General features: G+C 43.8%; 1 protein-coding gene across 2 annotated transcripts in view; it reads left to right on the forward strand.

Moving 5' to 3' along the window:
* Positions 1–607: 607 nt before the first annotated feature.
* Positions 608–17,359, forward strand: part of LOC138632033 (solute carrier family 12 member 2-like) — a 45,674-nt gene continuing 28,922 nt past the window's right edge. For both annotated transcript variants that reach the window (XM_069717293.1, XM_069717294.1), the window contains exon 1: positions 608–1,513. In XM_069717293.1, the coding sequence (XP_069573394.1) occupies positions 962–1,513 (552 nt within the window). In that variant the 5' untranslated portion in view covers positions 608–961. The remainder of the gene's footprint in view (positions 1,514–17,359) is intronic.

Raw genomic sequence — 17,359 nt, forward strand, 5'->3', positions numbered from 1 at the left:
AAATTCTGGTTCAGGTTCAACTGATTCTTTAGACGCTGTCCTGTCCTCTGTCCCTCCTCGTCCCTGCTGCTGCCTGAAGGATGGAGGAGACAGACAACCACCACTTGTCTCCTTCAGGGTCGCTGTGATCACGTTATATCTGTGACATGTTATATCTTTGATCACGTTATATGTTACATGTTATATCTTTGATCACATGTTATATCTGTGACATGTTTTCATAAGTGTGTAACTCTCAGATCTATGACTGCTGGAATTGTTGATGTTTTTCATCTCTTATAGAGAATAGAGTCAATGAATGTTCTCACAACTGTAGAGAGACGTGTGTGTGTGTGTGTGTGTGTGTGTGTGTGTGTGTGTGTGTGTGTGTGTGTGTGTGTGTGTGTGTGTGTGTGTGTTTTGCAGGCCTGTTAGTGCAGTTTCGCCTCCTCCTCTCTCCCTCTTCCCCCCTCCCCTCATAGGAACCGTATCACGTCACGCCTACTGTTTAGGTATTGTGATGTCCTCTCGCGACATTTCCTTCCCGATGAAACGTGATCGCTGAGATCTCGCGAGACCCCCTGCAGCGGGCGCCCCCCTCTCTCCACCCACCGCCCCCCTCCAGTGATGCCGTCTGCAGTGTGTATAACAGCAGCAGGAGCAGCTCCGGGAGTCTAGGAGGAGCTGCGGCAAGGTCGACACCAGCATCCCGCCCCGAACACCAACAGTGGACCGAACCCAGTCCTGAGGCTCCGACCCAGGTAACAGAACCGAAGGAAGTCTGGATTTACTGCCGCGGAGGAGGAGAAAGTTCCCCGCCTGTCGCCGCACGTTCCGCCGAAGCTAAGCTATCCTCCGGAGCAGCGTGTTGGTCCCGGTTCTTCACTCCGCCAGGAGTTTGTCAAGGGCGCGACTCCCCGGTACCTCCGGTTCCTTCTGTTTCTACCGTTAAGACTCCACGTTCCTCGGTGCTCTTTCTGCCATGTCAGCACCGTCCTCCGCGCCCTCCGCACCGGCGGACGGCGCCGCGGCGGAGAGTGATTTTCTCGCTCCAGATGCGGGGCAGAGGCCGCCCGGTCCGACACCGAGCCAGAGCCGCTTCCAGGTGGACCTGGTAGCTGAGGCTGCGGGCCACACCGAGGACAAGTCCCCGTGCTCCGACGCCTCCGGCACCGTGCCAGAGGGTCCCGGTACCGACTCGGGGATCGGCGGAGAGGAAGCCAAAGGCCGGTTTCGGGTGGTGAACTTTGCGGATCCGAGCGCAGCGGGCAGCCCGGCCTCCCCGGAGGCGGCACCGGCGGACGGGCTGCAGAACGGGGACACGGTGATGAGCGAGACCAGCCTGCAGTCGTCCACAGGAGGCCAGCACCACTATCACTACGACACCCACACCAACACCTACTACCTGCGGACCTTCGGACACAACACCATCGACGCGGTGCCAAACATCGACTTCTATCGGCAGACGGCGGCGCCGCTCGGGGAGAAGCTCATCAGACCCACCCTGTCAGAGCTGCACGACGAGCTGGACAAGGTAGGACATCATCACCCCCTCCCCTCCCCTCCCCTCCCGATATACAGCACTACACACTACATCACATTACTACACACTATACAGTACTACACACTACATCACATCACTACACCTACATCCTGGTGACTCCATCCTCAGCTGCTGTTCAGGTAACACAGACCTCCTCGTGTCACGTCTGGTCATGTATGTGCAGATACACACACGTTCTGGTTGGATGTGAGTCCTGTTTGTGTTTCATTAACTTATTAAACCGAAGAGGCAGACGGTGTTTGTAGTTTCTCCGTTACGTCTTTTACATTAAGAACCACAACCTAATAAAGTTAACAGAGATGACTGAAGTGACCGTGTCTGTCCTCTGGTCGTCCACCATGTCCACATGTCTGCCATCTTTAATGTCATGGTAGAGATTACGGCATGTGTTGTGATGGTTCTGATGAAAGCTGGTTCTGGTGAAGGTACCACAGTCTCCCTGGTCTCTGATGTTAAAGACTCACTTCCTGTCCAGTCATGTGTTTTTACTTCCTGTTCAGTTGTGTGTTGACTTCCTGTCCAGTCGTGTGTGTTTACTTCCTGTCTCGTTGTGCGTGTTTACTTCCTGTCCAGTCGTGTGTGTTCATTTCCTGTCTAATTGTATGTTCACTTCCTGTCTAATTGTCCAGTCATGTGTGTTCACTTCTTTTTCTGTCCAGTCGTGTGTTCTCTTCAGTCAGACTGGATGCACCAATCAGGGGATAGTTTACGTTATAGCCTGTTTATTTAACTTTTTAGTAGAACAAAGTAAAAACGAGGACATCATGTACCCTCAGTAAATAGCGTAGCCACCATTAGCATCAACAGCTGTTTCTTCCTTTCCTCTGTGGCGGAGGATGTTAACCGTGTTTCACCAACACATTCAGTTATAATATAAACCAAATGCATTTTGTTCCAGCAGGTTTTCTACTAGAAGCTGTTGATCAGACGGTTTAATGGCCGGATGTTTATTCATTTATTTATTTGTTTGTTTATTTATTTCTTCCTATTGTTGTGTATGTTGGCCTCAAACCTTTGTTTTACAGAACATGATACAGAACAACATGCTCGGGGTGAATTAGAAATGTTCTGTTTGGGTTTTTAACTATGAGTTCCCAGTTAAAGTTTAGTGTTTAGTTGGTTGATGTCTGTATATAAATCATCTGATATATGAACTGCATTTTTTGCACCATAAAATCAGGTTCAGACTCTTGATATTGAACCATCGGCTCCTCTTGAGGCCCGGCGCTGTAGGTCACCCAGTCTGTGTCTTTGTCCAGTCAGTACATGAGAGAGACCCCCCCCCCCCACACACACACACACACACACACATACATATGCGCGCACACACACACACACACACACACACACACACACACACACACACACACACACACACACACACACACACACACACACACACACACACACACACACACACACACACACACAAGCTGATGATCAAGTTCAGAGTAGCTTGTGTTGAAAAGTGAGTGTTGTGTTGTCTGAAGGTTGTGTAGCTTGAAGAGGGCTCCTATTGTGTCCCAGAGTGAGTGTACCGGGTCACATACTGGGTCACATACCGGGTCATAATGTCTAATATCTGCTGCAGTATCCGCCGCGTTTCACCACCACTGAATTACTGCTGCTACGATGCAGTGACAGACGGCAGAGTTAATGAACTCGCTGACATTCAGCCTGCTGCACTCTGGATGTGTTGGAGCTGTTTGAAGGTCGTTTCGGGCCGTTTGAAGGTCATTGGATGTGGACCGTGTACATTAGTGAGGCGCTCTTCCTCTTAGTGGAAACTCCACCGGACGGATCGACTGCTGCTTATGGATGTTTTCTGCAGCGATCAATGATGCCTTCATGGTCCTGTTGGGAGTTTGTAACGTCTGTAGGGAACAGTGATGGTGAGCTCCACCTGTACATACCTGATGGGGGGAGCGGGTGTCAGGGCACCTGAGCAGCAGGAACAGACAGGACAGTATCCCTGTCCTCCTCTGGACCTAAATGAGACGGACCCACAGCAGTGTGTGTTGCAGGTCCGTATCGATGAGCCAACAGGAAACGGTGACAGGACACATTTATTGTGTCCGGAGCAGCAGAGCATGAAGGCAGCGCTTAAATATTGATGTCAGCCTGAGTGTTGTTAGAGAGGTGGTGTGAAGAGAGACCGGACCATCATCCATCATCCAGGTACCTGGACCATCATATAACTCATTAACAATTCCTTTTTATGAGTTTATAAAATCAAAAAGAATCTTTTCATGCAGGTTAGAGGGTCAGAGAGTGTAAATATATGTAAAACAACACACAATGAACCCTCTGTACGCCCCCCCACCCACCCACACACACACACACACACACACACACACACACACACACACACACACACACACACACACACACACACACACACACACCCCTCCTGTTTTGACTGTACAAGTTGTACACAGAAACAGGAAGTGCAGGACGCCCTGGGCTGCTGCTGCTGTGGCCTTTAAAAACAGAGGGAGTCCCTTTGTCTCAGCAAACAGTTGTAGCTGATGACCTTACAGCTGTTGTAGCGCACACACACACACACACACACACACACACACACACACACACACACACACACACACACACACACACACACACACACACACACACACACACACACACACACACACACACACACAGAGGACCTGGCTTCCTTGCGTCACTCGGAGACTGGTGTCAGAAATAGCCGTGTAGCTCCCCCACCCCTCCCTCCCCCTCCTGAGACCCTGACTTGTACAGTAATTAAAGAGGGTGTACAACACGAGGTACCAGGGGCACTAGCACACATCCACAGTTACTATATTATTATAATATTGTTATATGAGCATTACACAGTTAATAGTTATATAAGCCCTGTAACTCCTGACACACCTGGAAATCCTTATTATCTGATATTTGGTGAAAGAATGTTTCTCTTGGTTGTTGCTGCAGTCGGTGGGTTTAATGACGGTTTCTTTCTCGATGTGTGTGCGGTCAGTTCAAACATGTTGGCCCACTGTGTGTCGGTGCTGGCTGGTGTACTGGTTCTAAATACTGGACTGGATCCAGTGTTCAGACAACCGCTATAACTTTACATCATTATCCTTCCTCATAGAACCGGAGTTACATCCAGGTGACCACCATAGGTTACACAGCTGAGATTAAAATTCTCTGTAGATGGCACAAACATTCTGCATTTCAAAATAAAAGCATGCTGGTGCCACAGAAGAACCAGAGTCCAGTACCAGCCCTGGTTCTGACGATGTACTCCTTCATGTTGAAACATGGACAGATGTTTAAAGCGACCTGATTCAGCGTTGGGCTTTTCAGCGATGAGAACTGTCTACGCGTTCTCTGATAATGCTGCTGTCAGCTGATGTTCAGGCCGGGCTGATTTATTTCTGACCCATTTGACCCTCCGGCTGATTCTGTTTCCTCTCTCTGTGATCTCTGAGCTCTTCTACTGACCATTGGGATCATCAAAGTTATAAATGAGTCGACCTTCCAGACTTTCATGTTTAACTGAAGCAGGAAGTGAACTATAAGGAACTTTGGTGTCTTTTGCCTTCGTTGCCTCTGGGGGTTGAAAACCTGTTTAAAGCTGGTAAACTCTCCAACCTGGTGATGAATGTTTGTGTGTATTTGCTGCCAGTAAGTTCATTCCAGGCTGTTACTAAGAGGAGGAGATCTGATTTGTCCTCTGGAGACATCAGACATAAAGACATATTTAAAATATTTCTTGTTTTATGAAAAACTTTCTCATTTTGAATTTGATGGAAGCAAAACTAAAGTTGAATTCTTTTAATGACGCCCTGTAAACGTTTGGAAACTGAGGAGACTGGTTGCTGGAGTTTAGAAAGTCAAGTGTTGTCCCATTCTAGGATTCATTCTAGGGTTTCAGCTGTTCAACAGTTCAGGGTCTCCTTTGTTGTATTTTCTCATTTCATGATGCTCCAAATGCTTTCAATGCCATGTGCACCAATGCATCCCTGTACCATCACAGATGCTGGATTTTGAACTGAGAGCTTATTCAAGCTGGATGGTCCCTCTCCTCTTTAACCTGGAGGATGCAGCGTCCATGATTTCCAAACAGAATCTCAGATTGTGATCCATCAGACCTCAGGACAGTTTTCCACTTCACCTCAGTCCATCTTCAATGATCTCGGTCAAGAGAAGGCGGCGGTGTTTCTGATCATCTGGTTTCTTCTTTGGAGAGTTTTAATGTTCATTTGTGGATGCAGCGATGAACTGTGTTCACTGACGATGGTTTTCAGAAGTGTTCCTGAGCCCAAGCAGTGATTTCCACTACAGAATTGTCCGTTTTTAATGCAAAAAAAGTTCAGTTTCAACATCCGATATGTTGTTTTTGGTCTATTTTAAATTAAATGAGTTTGAGATTTACAAATCATCACATTCAGTTTTTATTTACATTTTATACAGCGTCACTACTGTTTAGGAAACGGGTTGTAGTTAAAACCATGTCTGTTTCTTACTGATCAATACAGCTTGACTGATAGTGGATTTTTGTTTGAGTAATGTAATAAAGGGACTAATGTGAGCAGCTGCTCTGACACATTAAAATCTGTAAATGTAATTGTAAATGGTGTCAGAGCTTCAGATGGAGAACAGATCATCCTGTTACATGAACTCCAATTTACAAACACTGTGCTGTATTGACTCAATCAGACATGCCAGCTTTGAACAATATTGGTTGGCTGATGGCCTGAGGCCAGCAGAAATGCATTCTGGGATGCACCTCACTGTACCAGTTGGACCATTGCTGAGAAATGAATGAAAGCTAAACAAGCTAATGTGAAGAACATATTTAGTCTGTGTTTGTAGCTCGATCCACACCCAGTCAGACTCACAGCGCCGACACGGGTCTGGAGGGTCAGAGTGGGTCTGGAACCAGGAGGTCCAGATCAACCTGGTGGATCAGGGATGTCTGAGAGAGAAACGGTCTGTGGTAGAGAGGAGCTGCTGGATAAAGTCCATCTAATGATCTTTAATGGTTGAATGTTTGATGGGTATGTACAGTTTAGTTGTTTTTAATAATTCAGTAATAAACACGTCCCTTCCGCTGATCCATTCTGTTGTTTCGCTGCACCAGCTGGAACGTTGTGGTCAAACATCACTCAACGTTTATTACTACTTAATTTTATGACTGACAAGCTGCAGAGGCTTCTTCAAATTAATGGAAAAATAATTTGGGTTACACAAATATCCCTTCTTGGAGAAACACCACAAACGACCTTCATGGTCCACTTCCTGTCGCCTACAGCTCTGCACGCATATCGACTGTCCGCTCGCACTCTGCCGACCTCAGCACTTCTCACAGCACATGTCCCACTCAGGGCCTCAGTCACAGTATGAGGCCTGAATGGAGACTTCAGTTTCTCACATGATATACACACACACACACACACACACACACACACACACACACACACACACACACACACACACACACACACACACACACACACACACACACACACACACACACACACTCCTGCAGAGGGCTCCAACAGACGTGGTGTGGCTGCTGTCAGTGGGTCCGACCGTGTTAAACCCTGAGACTGCCTCTGATCAGTGGACATTAAGTGTGTCTGTGTGTGACTGTGTACAAGAGGTAACAGCTGGTTAAACACATCTGAATGTTGGACAAGAAACAGATTTCAGTAAAAATGATATTCCTGTTTTACTGGATATTTAAAATGTGAAACCATGCGAGCCCTGAACATAACAACGACTGTACAACCTGTAGCTCCGCTCCCAGAGATGTGATTGGTCAACTGAACATTCGGAACAAATCATCATGACATCACACCCTGCTCATCACTAGAAATATCACTCCACCTCCTAAATGGGAACATAGAATTAGAATAGAGTTTCATATAATATGTAATATAATGTAGTTTCTACTTGTTATAGTTCTATTAAATGACCCATTTGGTGAAGTCGGGTCTCTTTTGGTCCTTTTTGGTCGCTCCGAGCACCACGGATAGTCACGCACTTACAATCCTAGCGCCGGCTAGCTGGACCGGTTTGGTTTGAAAACACGAGTCCATGGATATCTTTTGTTCATCAGATATCTTTGTTACATAATAATGGTATCAATAATGATGATGATGATGATAATATTAATAATAATAATAATAATAATAACTCAACTTGACCCGAGGACACTCAGGTTTGATGGACAGGGCAGAGATGTTTGGAGGGCAGTCTCATGTGAACCCCTCTCCCTCCTCCGTTTCAGAAGGATGCAGATGAAATCCACTTCCTGTCAGACTGTGGTCAGCTTCATGGAAGAATGTTTACAAGCTGTTGTGTGTGTGTGTGTGTGTGTGTGTGTGTGTGTGTGTGTGTGTGTGTGTGTGTGTGTGTGTGTGTGTGTGTGTGTGTGTGTGTGTGTGTGTGTGTGTGTGTGTGTGTGTGTGTGTGTGTGTACACAATCTGCTTCATTTGCATCTAATTGTACTGAAGTGGTTCCTGGTGGTGATCTGACGTCTAAACACAGAAAAATGTGGTGGAAAGTTAACGGAGCTGGAACCTCCAAGAGTTGGACATCAGAGAGTCTCCATGATTCAGATGTAAAGAGTTGGACATCAGAGAGTCTCCATGATTCTCCAGCAGTCAGGTTGTGACTCTCTGTTAGCATCATGTGACCTGCAGACTGATGAGAGAAAATGAAATATCAAAATATTTCTGGTATAATAGCTTCACATCAATATTTCAACAATATTGTAGGGATCACTTTAATATATTTACACCAGATGTTTGATAATGTGGATTTAACCTGATGACTCAGGGTGGAAGAGTTCATGAAACTCATTGAACTTGAAGTCCAATGAGTTTCATTGAAAAGAGCATAATTAATGCTGCATGTTATAACTATATCTTAAAGTGATGCATGTTCCCATATCTCAGTATCCATGTTAAATATGATGCAGAGGGAGTTCTGCTGTTATTGTTCCACAGCCTGCATTAATACATGAACATATATCAACCATCAGTGATGTCATCGTTGGTTTGTGAACGTTATGAATCCTCCAGTTCAGATTCTGTCCGTCACCATCTTTACTAGTTCAGAGCGTTTTGGAGCAGGAAGTGACCATATTTGGATGAGCTGGGGGAGGAGCCAGCGGTGGATCTGACCAATCTGATTGAAAACCTGACAATACTACGCCCCGCCCACCGCTAGCTGTAACCTGACTGCACCACAGGCCTGTCAATCAAACAGACACGCCCTCAAAAACAGGTCTTCTTGAATCTTCTTTTCTAATGAATGAGGGATTATTTTCAGATGGACCTCCAGAAAACTAAGAAGAAGGAGTGACTTTAGCTAACAACACCGAGATAACTGATGGACACATTTTACTCACTTTGGAGAGAAGTTGAATGGGAGTCTATGGAGCCGGAGGCTTTTTGGAGCCGACCTCTAGTGGCACTCGCTGGTATTGCAGCTGAAGACACTTCTGCATCGGAACCATTTTTCAGACCTGGAAGCTACGAACACTTTTATATCCAGTCTGTGGTTTTATATAATTTTATATCCAGTAGTCTGTGGGTTAAACACCTGAATGTTAGAAGTTTGATTGAATTCATGTGAAGTCGAAGAACCAGCCTGAGTGGATTCAACATCAATGTATTTAACGTTTTCATGAGTCTTTTCACTGTTTGTTCACCACAGTTTGTGAAGTTATTCTTTTTATAATTAAACTATAGTTTATCATTATTTGTGGTCACAGTGATGACAGCCTGTAAACCTGCCCCCTCCTACTCCTCCCTCTGACTGATGGGAGGAGTCTGGTCCTGTCTTGTGACTGGCCCCTTCCTGCCGCCGCCCTCCCGCCCCTCTACCTCACTGAGAACAAAGCTCCTCTCTGTGTGCCGGCAGCTCACTGGACACCTCTTTCACACTCGGATAGTAACCCAACACACTTGCAAACAGAACTGGTCCTGTCCGGTTACATTAGCAGGGAGTCCCTCTGTGGGAGAGTTTGTGACAGAACAATGCAGAGAGGGCTGAGAGGTTTTTACACACAATGGCGGGACATCTGAGACGCCATCAGCAGGTGTAATCTAACATGGACTGAACAGAACACTCACATTAATGAATGCTTTAAACACTCAGAGGACCACATGACGGTCCAGACCTCCCGCAGACCAGCAGTTTAATTCAGAAATCCTCCACAAACAGCTCCGTTCTCTGCTCAGTACAACTAACTTGGTACAACTAACTCTGTTGTCTGGGTACAACTTTGTAAATGCCAGTGAAACCAGCTGCCTGCAGTGATGTCATATTTTCCAGGCTGTGGAGCCAGTTGAGACGAAGCTGCCAGGTCCAGCTGCTCCGACACAAACAGGAGGCTGCTTTTCATTCTCGGAGACACTTCAGAACTGCTGCTGTTAGTCAGCTTAAAGGATTCTAACTGGACATGTCCAGGGCATCCAGGGCATCCAGGGCATCCATGGCGCAGAGCTCAGCTTTATGTAGAAAATGTTCAGGAACTCCTCCTGTTGTCTGCACTGCTGTCTGCAGTCTGACCGCCAGTGTGTGATATAGTTCTTCCTTTTCTCGGTGTTTCAGGCGTCCTGCTGCGTCTCCGACCTCCTGCTTCCCATGAACACTCTGATTCTACTGCTGCACTGATTAGGATCATTGATGCTGCAGCAGCAAGTCAGACATCCAACAACAACCAAAAATCCACTGTTTCTACATGAAACATGTTCAAACCCACCTGGTTCAGATGTTCATGTCACTCATCTGCTGCTTTTCTCAACTGTAATCCGACTAAAAGTTAAAAAGTGGAAGCTGACTGCAATGAAAACTTAATGAGAGCTGATATTTCCATGAAAACTAGTGAAACCATGAGAAGCAGCTGACTGTCAGAAGTGTCAATCATCCCATTGAAGCACCCTCCAGTGTCATACTGAGATTATACAACAAGCTACCAACTAAATAAACGGTCAAAACAGTCACGTCAGTAGAATCTTATGTAACGTATGCAATGTTTACTACTCCAGGAAGTAGTCCAACCCCTTAGCAACCACAGAGGATTTCTAGTCTCCAACTGAATAAATACAGAACATAGAAACACTAAACTGATCAGCTAGCTCAGTCTGGTTGGAACAAAGATATCTGATGAACAAAAGATATCCATGGACTCATGTTTTTAACATTTTAGCACTGTGTCGTGTGTTCAAACCAAACCGGTCCAGCTAGCCGCCGCTAGGATTGTAAGTGCGTGACTATCCGTGGTGTTACGGTACGGGTGCTCGGAGCGACCAAAAAGGACCAAAAGAGACCCGACTTCACCAAATGGGTCATTTAATAGAACTATAACAAGTAGAAACTACATTTTATTACATATTATATGAAACTCTATTCTAATTCTATGTTCCCATTGAGGAGGTGGAGTGATATTTCTAGTGAGGAGCAGGGTGTGATGTCATGATGATTTGTTCCAGATGTTCAGTTGACCAATCAGATCTCTGGGGGAGGAACTACTGGTCATTTAACACAGATTTTAACTTCACAGATAAATGATTGACACGCACACGCGCACACACACACACAGACACAGTGCACAGCTGGCATCAGGAACAGTTCTCAGCTCAGTGTGTTGCCCCCCCCCCCCCACTTGGACATGAGGACACTTGGACATGATGACATGAGGAGGTGGGGATGGAACCAGCGACCCGATGATCAGTATTAAACCTGCTAAACTTTTTCACTTCCTGTTGTTGTCCTTGGCTGTCCCTGGCTGATTGTCCCTGGTTTTCTCTGGTTGTCCCCGGTTGTTCCTTCATTCACTGTTTCATAATGACATCATCATGACATCACTAAGACGGTCTGTCCCAGTGAACAGCTGTTTGACAGATTAAATATCTCAAAATAATACTTAAACTGCAAGATTAAACAGTCACAGCTGTTTTCAGCAATTATACATACATAACTTTCATGGAAACACATTTTCAGCCAATCAGCAACCATCATTGACGTCCCTGTTGGATTGTGAACCTAGAACCACCAAGATAAGTGCTGGAGACATTTTGGAGCCAACCTCTAGTGGCACTCGGGGGTATTGCAGCTTAAGATACTTCTGCATCGGAATCATTTTTCAGACCTGGAAGCTACGAACACTTTTATATCCAGTCTGTGGTTTTATATAGTTTTATATCCAGTCTGTGGTTTTATATAGCTTTATATCCAGTCTGTGGTTTTATATAGCTTTATATCCAGTCTGTGGTTTTACATAGCTTTATATCCAGTCTGTGGTTTTACATAGTTATATATCCAGTCTGTGGTTTTATATAATTTTATATCCAGTCTGTGGTTTTACATAGTTTTATATCCACTCTGTAGTTTTATATCCAGTATGTGGTTTTATATAGTTTTATATCCACTCTGTAGGTGTATATAGTTTTATATCCAGTATGTGGTTTTATATAGTTTTATATCCACTCTAGGTGTATATAGTTTTATATCCAGTATGTGGTTTTATATAGTTTTATATCCACTCTGTAGGTGTATATAGTTTTATATCCAGTATGTGGTTTTATATAGTTTTATATCCACTCTGTAGGTGTATATAGTTTTATATCCAGTATGTGGTTTTATATAGTTTTATATCCACTCTAGGTGTATATAGTTTTATATCCAGTATGTGGTTTTATATAGTTTTATATCCACTCTGTAGGTGTATATAGTTTTATATCCAGTATGTGGTTTTATATAGTTTTATATCCACTCTGTAGTTTTATATAGTTTTATATCCAGTCTGTGGTTTTATATAGTTTTATATCCACTCTGTAGTTTTATATAGTTTTATATCCAGTCTGTGGTTTTATATAGTTTTATATCCACTCTGTAGGTGTATATAGTTTTATATCCAGTATGTGGTTTTATATAGTTTTATATCCACTCTGTAGGTGTATATAGTTTTATATCCAGTCTGTGGTTTTATATACACTGGTGTGATTTCCTGATTTCTTATTTTTTTTGCATGTTTGTCACACTTAAATGTTTCAGATCATCAAACAAATTTAAATATTAGTCAAAGATAACACAAGTAAACACAAAATGCAGTTTTTAAATGAAGGTTTTTATTGTTAAGGGAGAAAAAAAAAATCCAAACCCACATGGCCCTGTGTGAAAAAGTGTTTGCCCCCTCCTGTTAAAACATAACTTAACTGGTTTATCACACCTGAGTTCAATTTCTCGAGCCACACCCAGGCCTGATTACTGACACACCTGTTCTCAATCAAGAAATCACTTCAATAGGACCTGCCTGACAAAGTGAAGTAGACCAAAAGATAGACATCATGCTGAGATCCAAAGACATTCAGGAACAAATGAGAAAGAAAGTAATTGAGATCTATCAGTCTGGAAAAGGTTCTAAAGCCATTTCTAAAGCTTTGGGACTCCAGCGAACCACAGTGAGAACCATTATCCACAAATGGAGAAAACATGGAACAGTGGTGAACCTTCCCAGGAGTGGCCGGCCGACCAAAATTATCCCAAGAGCGCAGCGACGACTCATCCGAGAGGTCACAAAAGACCCCATAACAACATCCAAAGAACTGCAGGCCTCACTTGCCTCAGTTCAGGTCAGTGTTCATGACTCCACCATAAGAAAGAGACGGGGCAAAAATGGCTGCATGGCAGAGCTCCAAGACCAAAACCACCGCTGAGCAAAAAGAACATTAAGGCTCGTCTCATTTTGCCAGAAAACATCTTGATGATCCCCAAGACTTTTGGGAAAATACTCTGTGGACTGATGAGACAAAAGTAGAACTTTTTGGAAGGTGTAAGTCCCATTACATCTGGCGTAAAAGTAACACCGCATTTCAGAAAAAGAACAGTAAAATATGGTGGTGGTAGTGTGATGGTCTGGGGCTGTTTTGCTGCTTCAGGACCTGGAAGACTTGCTGTGATAAATGGAACCATGAATTCTACTGTCTACCAAAAACTCCTGAAGGAGAACGTCCGGCCATCTGTTCGTGACCTCAAGCTGAAGTGAACTTGGGTTCTGCAGCAGGACAATGATCCAAAACACACCAGCAAGTCCACCTCTGAATGGATGAAGAAAAACAAAATGAAGACTTTGGAGTGGCCGAGTCAAAGTCCTGACCTGAATCCTATTGAGATGCTGTGGCATGACCTTAAAAAGGAGGTTGGTGCTGGAAAACCCTCCAATGTGTCTGAATTACAACAACTCTGTAAAGACGAGTCGGCCAAAATTCCTCCACAGCTGGAAAAGACTCATTGCAAGTTATCGCAAACGCTTGATTGCAGTTGTTGCTGCTGAGGGTGGCCCAACCAGTTATTAGGTTTAGGGGGCAAACACTTTTTCATACAGGGCCATGTGGGTTTGGATTTTTTTTTTCTCCTTGAATAATAAAAACCTTCATTTAAAAACTGCATTTTGTGTTTACTTGTGTTATCTTTGACTAATATTTAAATTTGTTTGATGATCTGAAACATTTAAGTGTGACAAACATGCAAAAAAAAAAAGAAATCAGGAAGGGGGCAGTGTAGTTTTATATCCAGGTTGTGGTTTTATATAATTTTATATCCACTCTGTGGTTTTATATAGTTTCATATCCAGTCTGAGGTTTGGACCCTTCTTGTTCTGGTTGGTGGGAATCTGTTCTGTGAGCTTCTATTTATCTTGTTCTTCTTCTGTTTCACCATCTGCAGGAGAATAAAGCTGTATGTTGTTATTCTCCCTGAGACATCCTCAGTATTATATTATATATTATGATATTATATTATTACATAACAAGATATCAGATCCATGTGATTTACTACTGACAGTGAACATCACATGTTCATTCAGTGTTTGTCTGTTTCATCATTCAGTTCCTGATTCAAACTTTAGATCTTATTATTGAAGCAGTTATTGGTGTACCCCCCAAAACCCCCTCCCACACACACACACACACACACACACACACACACACACACACACACACACACACACACACACACACACACACACACACACACACACACACACACACACACACACAGCGGTCCACTTCTGATGGCAGGTGTAAACTGTTATAGAGCTCCTGAGGCTTTGCTTCCAGGCTCCGTATTTTGCGACAGTCCTCATGGTCAGCGTGGGAAGGGCATGCTGGGAAATCTTTAGAATAAGCACAAAGGATTGGTGTGTTCAGCGCAAGGTTAACCGGAGCTCTGTAACTGCAGGAAGGACCTACAGAGACCCAGCAGGGAGGCTGTGACGTCACAGTGCTCTCTGCACAGGAGGAGGTTTCCTGTGTTTCAACTGTGTCGTAACAAAAGGACACACATGTGTGTGTGTGTGTGTGTGTGTGTGTGTGTGTGTGTGTGTGTGTGTGTGTGTGTGTGTGTGTGTGCGTGTGTGTGCGTGTGTGTGCGTGTGTGTGTGCGTGTGTGTGCGTGTGTGTGTGTGTGTGTGTGTGTGTGTGTGAATGAGACGTCAATGAGATCTGTCAGACACAGTTTATTACATTTATTATAATCTCTTAATTTCCTTTCAGGTCAGTTTAGCTTTCAAAGAACATTTGTACACGTCACACATGGAACAAAGTACTACACAACTAAAACACAAAGTCGGACACAATTAAAACCCTGTTTCCAAAAAAGCTGTTTAAAATGTTGATTAAAAACGGAATGCAGTGATTTTCAAATCACAAACTCGTGTTTAATTGCAAATAGACCAAAGACAACATATCAAATGTTGAAACTGAGAAATGTTATTGTTTTATGAAAAATACCTGCTCATTTTGAATTTGATGGCAGCAACACGTCTCTAAACAATTGTAACAGGATCAACAAAAGACTGGAAATGTTGTGCAAAGATAAAAAGAAAAAAAAACCTGGTGGAACATCTGACAACTAATCCGGTTACCATGGCAACAGATCAGTAACATGATTTGATATAAAAAGATAATTTCAGAGAGGCACAGTCTCTCAGCAGAGAAGATTGAGGTTAAAGAGAAGAGGGACCATCCAACTTGTTATCAGTCCTCAGTTAAAAAGCCAGCATCTGTGATGGTACAGGGATGCATTAGTGCATATGGCATGGGTAGATTGAACATCTGGAAGGAACCATTAATGCTGAATGATATATTCAGGTTTTGGAGCAACATATGCTGCCATCCAGACAACGTCTCTTTCAGGGAAGGTCTTGTTTATTTCAGCAGAACAACATCCAACCACATTCTGTACGTATTCCAACAGCATGGCTCCGTAGTAGAAGAGTCCGCTGATAAACTGACCTCCTGCAGTCCAGACCTGTCAATCATTTAAAACATCTGGAGCATCATGACATGAAAAATACAACAAAGGAAACGCTGAACTGTTGAGCAGCTGAAATCCTCTATCAGGCAAGAATGGGACCACATTTCACTTTCAAAACTCCAGAAACTGGTCTCCTCAGTTACAGTTTACAGAGTGTTGTTAAAAGAAGAGATGATGCAGCTCAGTGGTGAACATGAACCTGGACCAACTTTATAGAGACGTGTTGCTGACATCAAATTCAAAATGATAAAATATTATTATAAAACAATAACGTGTCTTAGTTTCAACATTTGATACGTTAGAATCAGGATGTTAGAACCGGTCCCTCTGACTTATGAAGGTCTGCAGTGATTAAAGCACCAGTGACCTTCTGAAGGTCTCTGAAAGAAAAGAAGGTCTTAAAATGAACCATCTTCTTTCAGACCACAGACCGGATCTGCTGCTGCAATTTAATAGGCACACTAATAAAGAGCTGTCTGGTTCTTTTACATGAGGTTTACACCAGGACGTCACAGAACCCAGACAGAACATTATGGAGGCAGCTGAGACGGACGGAGGTCCAAAATCTACCGACAGATTAAAGAAAGTACAGAGCTGTTAACGATCCAGTGTCAGTAATAAGTTCTGTGTCTCAGTATCACAAGTAATCTTATGTCTTTTATGAATGGACCCTGGAGATTCAGCTCAGCTGTCAGGGAGTCTAATGTGTGTTAATTAAAAGGAACAGCTGTGATGTCTTTATATTTGATCTTCAGAGGATTCTTCTGAACACTCCCTGAAGAAGTCTTTACTGTGTTTCAAGCTCAGTTTTAGATCTGGACCTGAAAACTCTGAACCAGCTCGACTTAAAAAAGCCAACATGAAGGAAAAACATCTCAAAGTTTTACTTTTCTGTGGAAAAACAAAAGCACTTTCTGTACAGTTTACAGTTTGAACCGGTCCGGTTCAGTCAGTAAAGGTCCAGTACAGTATTCAGTCCAGAACACGATTACATCCAGAATACACACAATCTGCTGCTGTATCATCCCAAACTTCCCAGCAGGCCGCCTTCATTTTCTACATTGTGAGCAGTAAAGTCAGATACCGTCTTCACACTGCCGGTTTCATTGACATCTCAATGAGCCAATAGGAGCTTCATATCCTGTCCTCAGCCTACAACAGCCAACCAGAGTCTGTATGGAGGGGAGTGTCAGATCGTTGGCGATGATTGACACTTTGTAGAGCCATTGAGATTCTGAACACGAGTGTATGCATCTTCAGTGGGCGGGGCCTATACCAGAAAGAAAGAGTATCTTGTTGATGTTGAAGAGGTGCATTAATAACTGCTGTGGGGTCTATTCTGATGTAAACATTGATAATTTTAATAATGAACTATGTCAAGGGATCTTTGTAGAATTTACAGAATCACTTCTCTTAGACTCAATTTCATATCCAAGAAAACTGGTGCTGTACCTGAAACATCACCAACAGAATCAATATCAGATCCGATTGGGTCGGGACCTTGTGAATGG

This window comes from Brachyistius frenatus, unplaced genomic scaffold, assembly GCF_029030835.1.
Source record: "Brachyistius frenatus isolate BFR_SWC_R1_liver_20210118 unplaced genomic scaffold, ASM2903083v1 Contig_172, whole genome shotgun sequence".
Classification (NCBI taxonomy): domain Eukaryota; kingdom Metazoa; phylum Chordata; class Actinopteri; family Embiotocidae; genus Brachyistius; species Brachyistius frenatus.